The sequence below is a fragment of the Symphalangus syndactylus genome, chromosome 23 (assembly GCF_028878055.3).
Source record: "Symphalangus syndactylus isolate Jambi chromosome 23, NHGRI_mSymSyn1-v2.1_pri, whole genome shotgun sequence".
NCBI classification, from domain to species: Eukaryota; Metazoa; Chordata; class Mammalia; order Primates; family Hylobatidae; genus Symphalangus; species Symphalangus syndactylus.
In genome coordinates this window covers 36,827,501-36,842,489 of record NC_072445.2, presented here as the reverse complement: position 1 = coordinate 36,842,489, position 14,989 = coordinate 36,827,501, and the positions used below count along the sequence as shown (strand labels likewise).

Genomic DNA, 14,989 nt, shown 5'->3' with positions numbered 1-14,989 from the left:
TGGTTAGATACATGTACTGCAGATATCTTCTACTCTGTACAGAATACTAAGATACTGATCACTCTTAAAATTTTTTTTTTTTTTTTTGAGACGGAGTTTCTCTTTTGTCACTCAGGCTAGAGTGCAGTGGTACGATCTCAGCTCACTGCAACCTCCACCTCCTGGGTTCAAGTGATTCTCCTGCCTCAGCCTCCTGAGTAGCTGGGATTACAGGCGCCTGCCACCATGCCCAGCTAATTTTTGTATTTTTAGTAGAGATGGGGTTTCACCATGTTGGCCAGGCTGGTCTCGAACTCCTGACCTCAGGTGATCCACCCGCCTCGGCCTCCCAAAGTGCTGGGATTATAGGCACGAACCACTGCACTCGGCCCACTCTTAATTTTTTTTATTATTGAACAGAAATTATTAATTCTGATGTAGTCCAGTATATCTTTTTTTTTTTCCACTTTATGGTTAGCACTTTTTGTTATCTTGTTTAAGTTCTTTTTCTATCCTAAGGCAGGAAGAGAGTCTCCTATATTTTCTTCTAAAAGCTTTATTGTTTGGCTTTTAACATTTAAATCTCTAGTCCATCTTGGAACTGATTTTTTTTGTTGTTGTCTGATGAAGGTAGGCATCAATATTAATTTTTCTCTGTATGGATATCTGCAAACTGACCATGCACCATTTATTGAAAAAACTATTTTTCCCCCTGCACTGTCACCTTTGTCATAAATCTAGTGACTCTCAGCATGGTTTTGATTTATGAGTGAGGTTGAGGATCATTTTCTTTTCTTTTCTTTTGAGACGGAGCCTCGCTCGGTCACCAGGCTGGAGTGCAGTGGCATGATCTCGGCTCACTGCAACCTCTGCCTCCCGGGTTCAAGCAATTCTCCTGCCTCAGACTCCCGAGTACCTGGGACTACAGGTGTGCACCACCACGCCTAGCTAATTTTTGTATTTTTAGTAGAGATGGGGTTTCACCATGTTGGCCAGGATGGTCTCGATCTCTTGACCTCGTGATCCACCCACCTCCATCTCCCAAAGTGCTGGGATTACAGGCGTGAGCCACTGCACCCGGCCTTTTTTCTTTTTCTTTTTCTTTTTTTTTTTTGAGACAGGGTCTCACTCTGTCACTCAGGTTGGAGTGCAGTGTCACGATCACAGCTTATTGCAGCCTAGACCTCCTCAGGCTCAGGTGATCCTCCTGCCTCAGCCTCCCAAGTTGCTGTAACCAAAGCCATGCACCACTGTATCTGGCTATTTTTTTCTATTTTTTGTAGTGACCAGGTCTCACTATGTTGCTGGGCTGAGCTCAAACTCCTAGGCTCAAGTAATGTGCCTATTTTAGCCTCCCAAAGTGTTAGGATTATAGGCGTGAGCCACTGTGCCAAGCGTTTTTTCTTTTCTTCTTTTTCCTTTTTTTTTTTTTTTTTTCTGAGACAGGATCTCACTCTGTCACCCTGGCTTGAGTACAGTGGCGCAGTCTTGGCTCACTGCAGCCTCAATCTCCTGGGCTCAAGTGATCCTCCTATCTCAGCCTCTCAAGTAGCTGGGACTACAGGCATGCACCACCACGACCTGGCTAATTTTTAAATTTGTTTGTACGGAGTTTTTGTAGAGAGGGCATCTCCCTTTGTTGCCCAGGCTGGTCTCAAACTCCTGGGCTCAAGTGATCCTCCACCTCGGCCTCCTAAAGTGCTGGTATTACAGGTGTGAGTCACTGTGCCCAACCTCTTTATGTTTAATATCTATTTGCATTTATTTCTTCTGTGACCTGTCCATACTTGGTCCCACTTTTATCAGGCTCCTGCTCTTTTTTCTCTCTGGTTTTTGAAATTCTTTATACATTAGGGATATTAGTTCTTGGTGACATAAATTCCAAATATATTTTTTTTTCAGTTTGAATTTTCAGACCTCCTTTTATCTCTTGTAATGAGCAGTGATTTCACCTACATGTCAAGAATTGCTGTTTTCTTCACATCTAGAGGGACTTTGTGTCCTTCATTCCTCTCCTTTTGCCATTTCTGTCCTCTCACTGTGGAAGTATAGCTAATTCTTTGGGAAGCACAGTTGATCCTTGCCTAGCACAAGTTTGAGCTGCATGGGTCCATGCATATGCGGATTTTTTTCAACCAAATGCAGATCAAAATATTGCAGGGTGCCACCCACACGGATAGTCGACTTTTCATATATGCAGGTCCCTCAGGGTTGACTGTGGGATTTGAGCAGATTTTGGTATACGAGATGGTACTGGGGGGTCCTGGAACCAGTACTTTCACATACCAAGGCATGACTGTATTTGACGGAGTCAAGGTGGGATTGATTTTGAACCTCTTATTCACCTGGCTGTACTACTTTTCTTTCCACTACCTTTGCAGAGTATGCTCCATCTTCGGAGATTTTTTTTTTTTTTTTTTTTGAGACCAGGTCTTGCTGTTGTGTCTTCGAAGATTTTATAGAAACCCTATGTCTCTTTTCTGTAGTTATACTTCCCCTCACAGACAGTGTCTAAATATTTAGATAATTTGTGGTCTATAAAAAGATTTATCAATTTATTCTTTCTAACAGGAGGGAGATTGTTTCAAGGTCAACTCTTCCTCTTTTATTCCATTCCTTAGAAACAATTTCTCGTTAAAGAAAGTACTGTCCAGGCGTGGTGGCTGACGCCTGTAATCCCAGCACTTTGGGAGGCTGAGGCAGGCAGATCACCAGGCCAAGAGATTGAGACCATCTTGGCCAACATGGTGAAACCCCGTCTCTACTAAAAATACAAAAATTAGCTGGGTGTGGTGGCGCATGACTCCCAGCTACTCAGGAGGCTGAGGCAGGAGAATACCTTGAACCCAGGAGGTAGAGATTGCAGGTGGCCGAGATCGCGCCACTGCACTCCAGCCTGGGCGACAGAGTGAGACTCCGTCTCAAAAAAAAAGTACTGCAGCCAAGCACAGTGGCTCATACCTGTGATCCCAGCTATTTCAGAGGCTGAGATGAGAGGATCACGTGAGGCCAGGCGTTCAAGGCTGCAGTGAGCTGTGATCATGCCAGTGTACTCCAGCTTGGGTAACAGAGCAAGACCCTGTCTCAAAAAAAAAAAAAAGACTACTGTATTACCATTATAAAGTAATTTAAACATCTAGTATAAAGACTGTGCAGAAAGTCTCCCATGATTCTGATTGTTGGTCTACCTCATTTGTTGTAGTGAATATGGCTTTGCTGAAAAGGTGGTGGAAGGGATGTTCATCATCGTCAATTCTATCACCATCAAGATTCACTCCAAGGCCTTCCACGCTGCTTTTGAATTGTGGCAGCTCCAGGGCTATAGTGTCAACCCCAACTGGCAGCAGAGTGACCTTCGCCTTACCCGCATCACTGACCCCCGCCGAGGAGAGGTGACAGCCCCATCATTGTGAAGGGAAAGAATGGGGGAAGATTCAAAGTCGGGCTAATTCTTAAAGGATATTATTCCCATTTTGTGGATTTCCTCAAATGTTCCCCATTCCTGGGAACCCAGAGGCCTTTCTGTCCAGTGTTACTGCTACATCCTTTCTTCAGTTATGGATCCCTGATTCACTGCTTTTTCTTGGTGGGATCCCAACTGAGAGTGCTGGGAGTCTCTGCCTTGCCAGTCTTTTTTCCTTGGACTTCTTGCTTCTTGGTTAATTTCATTCACAGGATTAAGGGATTTTACTTTCTCTCCTTCCAGGTTTTAACATTTAAGGAAATAACTTGGCAAACACTCCGAATTGAGGCAGATGCTACAGACAATGGTGATCAGGACCCAGTCACCACTCCATTGAGGCTTATTACAAACCAAGGCAGGATCCAAATAGCCCTCAAAAGAAGAGTAAGTGTGTTCTCTGGCCTCATGAAAACTTCCATCTCTTATTCTATGAGACAGCCTGGATTTGGTATTCCCTCATTGTTTGGAATGTTATTGGCCCTGGAATGACAGTTGAAGGGGGAAGGCCTATAATTCAGTGTTGCCCAACATCCTCTGGTAATAGAATGTTTCCACCTTCCTATTTTCTTAGTTTTGGAAACTGCAATTTTTACCCATGTGTAGGGACACTGACATAGGCACCTGGCAGTTGACTATTGCTGCTTTTTCTTAATTAAGGAAACTTTAGTAGTTTTGTAAGAAATTGTCTCTCCAAACTGCTTGATACTTTCACATATTGGAGATTGAAAAGCCGCTTCTGAAACTGATTGGGCAACAGTCACTTTGAAAGTTGGAATGGGCCGGGCGCGGTGGCTCACGCTTGTAATCCCAGCACTTTGGGAGGCCGAGGCGGGCGGATCACGAGGTCAGGAGATCGAGACCACAGTGAAACCCCGTCTCTACTAAAAATACAAAAAATTAGCCGGGCGTGGTGGCGGGCGCCTGTAGTCCCAGCTACTCGGAGAGGCTGAGGCAGGAGAATGGTGTGAACCCCAGAGGCGGAGCTTGCAGTGAGCCGGGATTGCACCACTGCACTCCAGCCTGGGCGACAGAGCGAGACTCCGTCTCAAAAAAAAAAAAAAAAAGAAAGTTGGAATGATACCAGGTGATAAACCTCATGTTGTCTGTGGCTTCCTCAGACCAAAGATTGCAATGTGATATCGTCCAAGCTGATGTTCCTGTTGGATGACCTGCTCTGGGTGCTAACTGACTCACAGCTCAAGGCTATGATGAAGTATGCAGAGTCACTGAGTGAAGCCATGGAGAAGTCAGCCCAGCAAAGAAAGAGCCTGGCCCCTGAACCTGTACAGGTTAGAGATAAAACAGACACCCTTGGTGGGGCTAGGGACTCAGTAGGCCAGACCTAACTCATACTAATGTAGGTGGAATCTAGACTTTATTTGGGAAATTTGTTTTACTTCTGGGTATTTATAGGTTTTGCCTGCACCTCTGATTTTTTATTTATTCTGTTCATTGAGTACCTCCAGTGTATTAAGTATACAGTGCTGGCCACTGGAGAAGAAAAATGGAATACACCTCTTGTTCCTGTCCTTGGGGCTCTCACTGTCTTGAAAGCTGGACCATAAATGAGTTATTACAGTACGGTGTGATAAATGCTGTAATAGAATAAACGATATGCCATGAGAGCACAAAGAAGAGGCATCTCGCTACACAGGCTGAAAGAGAGCATTTAGGGAGGACGTCCTAGAGGAAATGTTTTAGCATCAGTCCACTAAGACCTGGTGGGCAAGAGCTGGGAGGGCAATTCAGAACTATGAACTATATTCCAACAGTTATTAGACTAATTATAAGTAGGCTTTTGGAGTTTAGGTTATATAATTGAAACAGACCTAAGTGAGCTACTAGGCCAACAGTTATGAGAGGGAAGGAACATCTTGCTAAACTGTGGTTTTCTTCAGGCTGGACGAAAGCTTAAAGAAAGCCTACAAAGGATCTTTTCAGGGTCTGGACTTCCTGTTTCTCTCTCTGTCACATGTAGATCACTCCACCAGCTCCCAGTGCCCAGCAGTCCTGGGCCCAGGCATTTGGTGGCAGCCAGGGCAACAGCAACAGCAGCAGCAGCCGCCTCAGCCAGTACTTTGAGAAATTTGATGTGAAAGAGTCCTCCTACCATCTGCTCATCTCCCGCCTGGACCTGCACATTTGTGATGATAGCCAGTCCCGAGAGCCAGGTACCCCATGAGGCCTGAGCCTGGGCTGGGTGGTCCACGTCACTGTCTAGCGCTGGGCAGAGCCTGGGGATGAAGGCTCTTTTCAAAAGACATTGTGGAGTACTTTGGTTGGCTTCCCTTAATCACAGGCATTCCTTGGGCCTCAGCCCTCCTGTGGTAGCCCTGTTTGTTTGAGGCAGTGCTGTTCACCCTTTAGGGTACAGTAGAACCACATGTCATACTTAATAAAATACAGATGTTGGGCCTCTCGCCAAATACCTCTGAATTATTAGAGTCTTCAGTGGTAGAGTTCAAGCAGTGTTAACTTTTTTTTCTCCTCACCAAAGTTCCTTAGGCAATCCTGATGCTTATCAGAGGTTGAAAACGACTAGGGTGAGATTTTAGGAAAGTAAATTCAACTATAGGAAACCTCAGAATTTTTAGATTTGGGGTCAGTTTAAATATTTATTGTGTGTAAATGTTCTCTTCCCAAGCAAGGTTATGTTGTAATCTCGACATACTTAGAACAACTGGCATTATATATGTGTTTATTCAGAATGAAAAAAATTGACTCATTGCTTTCCTTTATGAGCCCTGGGGAAACCACTTAACCTTCGCTTAACCTGTTTGAGTTTCCACATTCGTGAAATTGAGTTAAATGATGTCTCACTCATTTACCTCAAAAGTTGTTGTCAGGCTCAAATGAGCCAATAGGCTGAATTTGGAGGACCTTGATTATAGGCTAATATTAAGTTTTATTACCCTGCTGCTTGTTTCTTCAAAACTATCTTTGTGTTTCCTTTAAACTCTCCTTTGCCATCAGCTCTTGGTTTTTGATTCTTATATATGGTATTAAATAGATTTTTCTCTTGCTGGCTTATCTTCTCTGAAGGCTTTGTTTACCTCATAATAAGATCTAGATTCGGCCGGGCACGGTGGCTCACGCTTGTAATCCCAGCACTTTGGGAGGCCGAGGCGGGCGGATCACGAGGTCAGGAGATCGAGACCACGGTGAAACCCCGTCTCTACTGAAAATACAAAAAATTGGCCGGGCGTGGTGGCGGGCGCCTGTAGTCCCAGCTACTCGGAGAGGCTGAGGCAGGAGAATGGCGTGAGCCTGGGAGGCGGAGCTTGCAGTGAGCCGAGATCGCGCCACTGCACTCCAGCCTGGGTGACAGAGCAAGACTCCGTCTCGAAAAAAAAAAAAAAAAAGATCTAGATTCACTGGCCAGGCACAGTGGCTCATGCCTGTAATCTCAATACTTTGGGAGGCTGAGGTGAGAGGATTGCTTGAGCTTAGGAGTTTGAGACCAGCCTGGGCAACATGGAAATCTGTCTCTACAAAAAATTTAAAAATTAGCCAGAGATCAGCTGCAGTGGGCTCACGCCTATAGTCCTATCACTTTGGGAGGCTGAGGTGGGAGGATCGCTTAAGCCCGGGAGTTTGAGTCTAGCCTGGGCAATATAGTGAGACTCCATCTCTTAAAAAAAATTAGCCAGGTGTGGTGGTGTGTCCCTGTAGTTCTGGCTACTCAGGAGGCTAAGGTGGGAGAATTGCTTGAGCCCAGGAGCTCCAGGTTGCAGTGAGCCATGATTTGTGCTACTACACTCCAGCCTGGGTGACACAGTGAGACCCTGTTTCAAAAAAAGAAATAATCTTGAAGTGATTTAAACCCTCCTCTGCTCTCATTCTGAAAGGAAAGAAAGGAGCAATGACAGTGCAAAGATTGTTTTTGCCACCACAGGAAATAATTTGCCACTCACTCATTTTGGAAGTTTGTTACTAAAACAAGTATTATTTTGTTTAGTTATTGCTTCCAAGTGTTACCTAAAGGCTTTGGGTATTTTTTGGTTTGATTGTTTGTTTAGATTTTGTTTTTAATCCTTTCAGAAGTCCTAATTAAGAGTACATGATTCAGAGTTTCATCCTGTCGCTTGATGAGGGATATTTAGTACTATTCTCTTCAAGTGCCAGAGTTCTGTAATCCATACTAAGATGTGAGTGACTGTAGCTTCACCATTCATTTATTAAACTGTATTGATCTTTTTGGTGGAATTTAAGGAAGTTTTAGATAAGACATTTTATTTTATTTTTACAATGCAATTATTTATTTTACAAGGAGATTCTGTACATCAGGGAGGCATCTTGAAGTACAATATACCAGGCTTTCATTTCTTCTTTACATTATGATTGTGAGTTTCCATATAAGTTGGTACTTACATGGAAAGGGAACACAAAATCCATTTTTATATACATAAAACACCCAAAGAGACTTGACCCCCAAAATGTCTTGTTTCACTGGAAAAGAACATGAATGAGATGAAAGATGAACCAGATTACTTGGTGACACACAGAAGGCAAACAAGTAGCTCAGGAAATCAAATCCTGTTTCAAGCTTGGCACATTAAGGGTAAGAAAGGTAGTGAAAGAAGGGTTTGAAAATATCTCAAGCCACAAAAAATGCTGGCAGAAGACAGTCTCTAAACCAGTAAGACAGAATGGTTAGAAGAAGTCAAGTTAGAGTTATTGTGTGGCTACCTTATATCTAGACCTCTAATAGACTGAGTGGAATTGTCACCTATTTTCCCTCAGTTATCCCAAGTGTTAGTAAACTTCAAGGAGGCTGGGCACGATGACTTACACCTGCAATCTCAGAACTTTGGGAGGCCAGGATGGGCAGATTCCTTGAGCCCAGGTGTTCAAGACCATCCTGGGCAACATCGCAAAACCTCATCTCTAAAAAACCACAAAAATCAGCTGGGCGTGGTGGCACACGCCCATAGTCCCAGCTACTCAGACTGAAGTGGGAGGATCGCTTGAACCCTGGAGGCAGAGGTTGCTCTGAGCCAAGATTGTGCCACTGCATTCCAGCACGGGCGGAAGAGCGAGACCCCATCTCCAAAAACCAAAACCAAACAAAAAACTTCAAGGAAGGCCGGGCATGGTGGCTCATGCCTGTAATCCCAGCACTTTGGGAGGCCAAGGCGGGCAGATCACCTGAGGTCAGGAGTTTGAGACCAGCCTGACCAACATGGAGAAACCCCTTCTCTACTAAAAATACAAAATTAGCTGGGTGTGGTGGCACATGCCTGTAATCCCAGTTACTCGGGAGGCTGAGGCGGGAGAATTGCTTGAACCCAGGAGGTGGAGGTTGCAGTGAGCCAAGATCACACCATCGCACTCCAGTCTGGGGCGCAAGAGCGAGACTTTGTCTCAAAAAATACATATATATATATATAAAATAAAAATAAATACATATTATTACAATTAATTTCACTTTTTATTTTTATTTTTTTGAGACGGAGTCTTGCTCTGTCGCCCAGGCTGGAGTGCAGTGGCACAAACTTGGCTCACTGCAAGCTCCGCCTCCCAGGTTCACTCCATTCTCCTGCCTCAGCCTCCTGAGTAGCTGGGACTACAGGCGCCTGCCATCACGCCCAGCTAATTTTTTTGTATTTTTAGTAGAGACGCAGTTTCACCGTACGAACCAGGATAGTCTCGATCCCCTGACCTCGTGATCCGCCCGCCTTGGCCTCCCAAAGTGCTGGGATTATAGGCATGAGCCACCGCGCCCGGCTAATTTCACTTTTTAAATACTGTTTTCATATAGCTATTAGAAAATTTAAAATTTCTTGTGTAATTATATTTTTGTTGTCGTTGTTGCTTTTGTTTGTTTTGTTTTGTTTTACAATAGAGGCTCACTACATTACCTAGGCTGGTCTCTTAACTCCTGGGCTCAAATGATCTTCTCGCCTAAGCCTCTTGGATAGCTGGGACTATAGGCACATGCCACCAAGTCCAGCTCACATTATTTTCATTTTAATTTTATTATTTTTTTTGATTCTCACACCTCATCCTCCCGAGCAGTTGGGATTACAGTAGGCGCCCACCACCACGCCTGGCTGATTTTTTGTATTTTTTCAGTAGAGATGGGGTTTCACTATATTGGCGAGGCTGGTCTTGAACTCCTGACCTCAAGTGATCCGCCCACTTCAGCCTCCCAAAGTGTTGGGATTACAGGCGTGAGCCACCGTGCCCAGCCCCAGTCTGTATTTCTATTAGATATCATTACTTTAGAATTATCTGTCCAATATGGTATTAAATTGCCACATGCAGCTATTTAAATTAAAATGAAAATTACAATTAAAAGTTCATTTTCATTAAAATTAAAATTAGTTCTTTATTTGCTGTAGCCACATTTCAATTGCTTAGTGTAGTCTATAACCCATAGAACACCTCCATCATCACAGAAAGTTCTTTGGACAGTGCTGTTCTAGAGACCACTTGAAGGCCACACCTGCTGCTTTTTTAAAATTAAGGGGTATGATAGCCTGGATGTTGGAGCTGCTGACTAACATGCTCACCTATCCCTGGGTATTAGAGGTGAAATGATCGGAAACTGGATGGGTCATTGGGGTCAGCACTGTCTTGAGGTGGGACAGCACTGTCTTTTAAAATCAAACTGGATGGCAAAGATAGAAATAAGGCTTCCCCCAGAAAATAAAAGAAAAAAATCAAACTGGAGCTCACATTTCAGGCTTCTGAGAGAAGATTGGTGATTGATGGGGAAGAGAGTACCACCTGCTTTTTAACTGTTTTCTCTTAGGGTAAAGCCTGTTAGCCAAAAACTTTCCTTATTTCTCTTTTTTAAGGGCAGGCTATTCTCTTCCCACTAGTTCACTAGAGAATTTTACACTATTTACCATTTATATCTCATATATGATTATGTGTTTACAATTAAATATGTTGATAATTGTTAATTATATTTGATTTCAATTCTACACCCTACTATAATAAGCTCATTTCATGTAGTTTATTGTTCTTTTAGCTCTCAGCAACTCCAGCAGAGGAAGCATGATTGTGGAACCTTCTTCCTCCAGTAGCCTAGGTCATGCATTTTCAGCTGAGATAATATCACCCCAAACAGGGGAAAATTGGCTCTTTTCTTTTAAGCTGTATTGAGATACAATCTCACACCATACAATTCATCCATTTACAATATATAACTCAGTGTTTTTTGATATATTCATAGGGTTGTATAACCATTTCAATAATCTAATTTTAGAACATTTTTGTTTCCCCTAAAAGAAACCCTGTATCCATTTGCTGTCACTCCCCATTTGGAATCCCTAAGCAACCACTAATCTATTTTTGATATTTGCCTATTCTGGAAATTAAAAATTGGTTTCAGGGGTGCAGTGGGGCTCTTAGATATAACAATCATCTGTGGCCTTCTAAAGCTTAACCCAGCCAGGCACGGTAGCTCATACCTGTAATCCCAGCACTTTGGGAGGCCGAGATGGAAGATTGCTTGAGCCCAGGAGTTCTATTTTTTTTTTTTAAATTAAAAAGTAAAAATAACCTGACTGAAAAATTTTATTCCTTAGTGCTTAATTTATCTCACTAAGCGGCATTGACAGTGAGTTCATGGAAGATACACAACATGTGTGGAAGATCAGTGTTACAAACTATGACAAGTAGATGGCTGTGGTTAGAGGACTTTCTCTCGATCAGTTGCTCCATCTCAAAGTTATATGGTGAGAGGTGGCCTGCAACTGCCTGTTGCCTGCCATTGGCTGCTTTGCTAGTGTTACTTATGTTTGATCCACAGTACTTTTGTGATTTGAACTTTGAGTATTAAATGAAAATAGTTTATTTTAAAATTTTATTTATTTATTTTTGTGAAACAGGGTCTTATTCTGTTGCCCAGTCTGGAGTTTCATGGCATGATCATAGTTCACTGAGGCCTCAACTTCCCAGACTCAAATGATCCTCCCACCTCAGCCTCCCAAGTAGCTGGGACTACAGGCATGTGTCACCACACCTGGCTAATTTTTGTATTTGTTGTAGAGATGAGGTCTCGCTATGTTACCAGGGCTGGTCTTGAACTCCTGAGCTCAAGCGATCCTTCTGCCTCGGCCTCCCAAAATGTTGGGATTATGGGTGTGAGCCACTGTGCCTGGCCTATGTTATTTTTATTTTTTTTTTGCCCACATGTCTATATACAATTCAGAAAATAGTTTATGTTTTATTATTTAATTCTGTAAAAGTTATTCAATTCATTAAGTTAATCAAGTGCTAAAAAAATGTTGACACTATCTGAATAAGTAATAGTTTAAAAGTTATTTTCGGCTGGGCGCGGTGGCTCACGCCTGTAATCCCAGCACTTTGGGAGGCCGAGGCGGGCGGATCACGAGGTCAGGAGATCGAGACCATCCTGGCTAACACGGTGAAACCCCGTCTCTACTAAAAATACAAAAAAATTAGCCGGGCGAGGTGGTGGGCGCCTGTAGTCCCAGCTACGCGGGAGGCTGAGGCAGGAGAATGGCATGAACCCCGGGGGACGGAGCCTGCAGTGAGCCGAGATCACGCCACTGCACTCCAGCCTGGGTGAAAGAGTGAGACTCCTTCTCAAAAAAAAAAAAAAAAAAAAAGTTATTTTCGCCGGGCGCGGTGGCTCACGCTTGTAATCCCAGCACTTTGGGAGGCCGAGGCGGGCGGATCACGAGGTCAGGAGATCGAGACCACGGTGAAACCCTGTCTCTGCTAAAAATACAAAAAATTAGCCGGGCGTTGTGGCGGGCGCCTGTAGTCCCAGCTACTCGGAGAGGCTGAGGCAGGAGAATGGCGTGAACCTGGGAAGCGGAGCTTGCAGTGAGCCGAGATTGCGCCACTGCACTCCAGCCTGGGCGACAGAGCAAGACTCCGTCTCAAAAAAAAAAAAAAAAAAAAAAAAGTTATTTTCATTTTTCTTTTTAATTTTTATGGGTGATAGATTATATGTTTATGGGATACATGAGATATTTTCATGCAGGCATACGATACATAATAATCACATCAGGGTAAATCGGTTATCACCTCAAGCATTTATCATTTATTTGTGTTACAAACATTCTAATTTTACTCTTTTAGTTATTTTTAAATGTACAATAAATTATTGTTGACTTAGGTTGCTTCCAAATCTTGGCTATTATGAATAGTGCTGCAGTAGACATGAGAGTGCAAATATCTCTTGGGCATACTGATTTCATTTCCTTTGGATAAATATCCAGTAGTGGGATTGCTGGATCATATGGTAGTTCTATCTTTAGTTTTTTGAGGAACTTCCATACTGTTCCCCATAGTAGTTATACTAATTTACATTCCCACCAACAGTGTCCAGGGGTTCCCTTTTCTCTACATCTTTGCCACCATTCATTTTTGCCTGTCTTTTGGATTGGATAAAAGCCATTTTTACTGGGGTAAGATGACATCTCATTGTAGTTTTATTTTGTTTTTGTTTTTTTGTTTTTTTTTTTTGAGATGGAGTCTCGCTCTGTTGCCCAGGCTGGAGTGCAGTGGCGCGATCTCTGCTCACTGCAAGCTCCACCTCCCAGGTTCACGCCATTCTCCTGCCTCAGCCTCCTGAGTAGCTGGGACTACAGGCGCCCACCACCACGCCTGGCTAATTTTTTTTTGTCTTTTTAGTAGAGACAGGGTTTCACCGTGTTAGCCAGGATGATCTTGATCTCCTGACCTTGTGATCTACCCACTTCGGCCTCCCAAAGTGCTGGGATTACAGGCGTGAGCCACCACACCCGGCCTGGTTTGTTTTTGAAACAGAGTCTTGCTGTGTTGCCCAGGCTGGAGTGCAGTGGCAAGACATCAGTTTACTGCAACCTCTGTCTCTAGGGTTCAAGCAATTCTCATGTCTCACCCTCCCGAGTGGCTGGGATTACAGGCACTCGTGACCATGACAGACTAATTTTTGTATTTTTAGTAAAGACAGGATTTCACCATGATGGCTAGGCTGGTCTCGAACTCCTGGTTTCAAATATCTGTCTGCCTCAGCTTCCCAAAGTGCTAGGATTACAGGCATGAGCCACAGTACCCAGCCTCATTGTAGTTTTGATTTTCATTTCTCTAATGATCCATGATATTGAGCACTTTTTCATATGCCTGTTTGCCATTTGTATGTCTTCTTTTGATAAATGTCTATTCAGGTCTTTTTCCCATTTTTAATTGGATTATTAGATTTTTTTTTCCTGTTAAGTTCCTTATTTATTCTGGTTATTAATCCCTTGCCAGGTGAATAGTTTGCAAATGTTTTCTCCCATTTTGTGGGTTGTCTCTTCACTTTGTTGATTGCTTCTTTTTCTGTGCAGAGGCTTTTTAACTTAATGTTATACTATTTGTCCATTTTTGCCATGGTTGCTTGTACTTTGGGAGCATTACTCAAGAAATCTTTGCCCAGACCAATGTTGTGGAGAGTTTCCCCAGTGTTTTCTTGTAGTAGTTTCATAGTTTGAGGTCTTAGATTTAAGTCTTTAATCCATTTTGATTTGATTTTCGTATATGGCAAGAGATAGGGGTCTAGTTTCATTCTTCTACATGTGGATATCCAGTTTTCTTAGAACCATTTATTGAAAAGACCATCCTTTCCCCAATGTGTGTTCTTAGTACGTTTGTCAGTAATGAGTTCGCTGTAGATGTAGATGTATGGATTTGTTTCTGAGTTCTTTATTTTGTTCCATTGGTCTATATGTCTGTTTTTATGCCATGCTGTTTTGGTTATAGCACCACAGTATAATTTGAAGTCAGGTAGCATGATTCCTCCAGTTTTGTTTTCTTTGCTCAGCTGGCTTTGGCTATTCTGTTTTTTTGTTTGTTTTGTGGTTCCATATACATTTTAGGATTATTTCCCATTTCTGCAAAGAATATCATTGGTATCTATTTTTGTTTTGAGACAGGGTCTTGCTCTGTTGCCCAGGCTGAATTGCAGTGGTACAGTTATGGCTCACTGCAGCCTCAACCTCTTGGGCTCAAGTGATCCTTCCACTTCAGCCTTCTGAATAGCTGGGACTATAAGTGCACACCATCATGTCTGGCTAATTTTTAAATTTTTTATAGAAATGAAGTCTCCCTATGTCACCTAGTCTGGAGTCATTGGTATTTTGAATAGGGATTGCATTGAATCTGTAGGTTGCTGGGGTGGTATAGACAATATTGATTATCTAATCCATGAACATGGAATATCTTTCCATTTTTTGGTGTCCACTTCGATTTCTTTCCCCTCCCCTCCCCTCCTTCCTTCTTTCTTTGCTTCCATTTTTTTTGAGACAGAGCCTTGCTCTGTCACCCAGGCTGGAGTGCAGTGGTGCAATCTCAGCTCACTGTATCCTCCACTTCCCAGGTTCAAGTGATTCTCCTGCCTCAGCCTCTGGAGTAGCCGAGAATACAGACACCCACCACCACGCCTGGCTAATTTTTGCATTTTTAGTAGAGATGGGTTTTCACCATGTTGGCCAGGCTGGTCTCGAATTCTTGACCTCAAGTGATCCACCTGCCTTGGCCTCCCAAAGTACTGGGATTACAGGCATGAGTCCAGCCCTCCTCAGTTTCTTGCGTCAGTGTTTT

The 14,989-nt window shown here is 43.2% G+C and overlaps 1 protein-coding gene across 2 annotated transcripts in view; it reads left to right on the top strand.

Annotated features, from left to right (window-relative positions):
• BLTP3A (bridge-like lipid transfer protein family member 3A) overlaps positions 1–14,989 on the top strand; it is an 87,404-nt gene that overhangs the window by 38,451 nt on the left and 33,964 nt on the right. For both annotated transcript variants that reach the window (XM_055263814.2, XM_055263815.2), the window contains exons 5-8: positions 3,182–3,371; positions 3,686–3,826; positions 4,561–4,731; positions 5,421–5,613. In XM_055263814.2, coding sequence (XP_055119789.2) covers positions 3,182–3,371; positions 3,686–3,826; positions 4,561–4,731; positions 5,421–5,613 — 695 coding nt within the window. The remainder of the gene's footprint in view (positions 1–3,181; positions 3,372–3,685; positions 3,827–4,560; positions 4,732–5,420; positions 5,614–14,989) is intronic.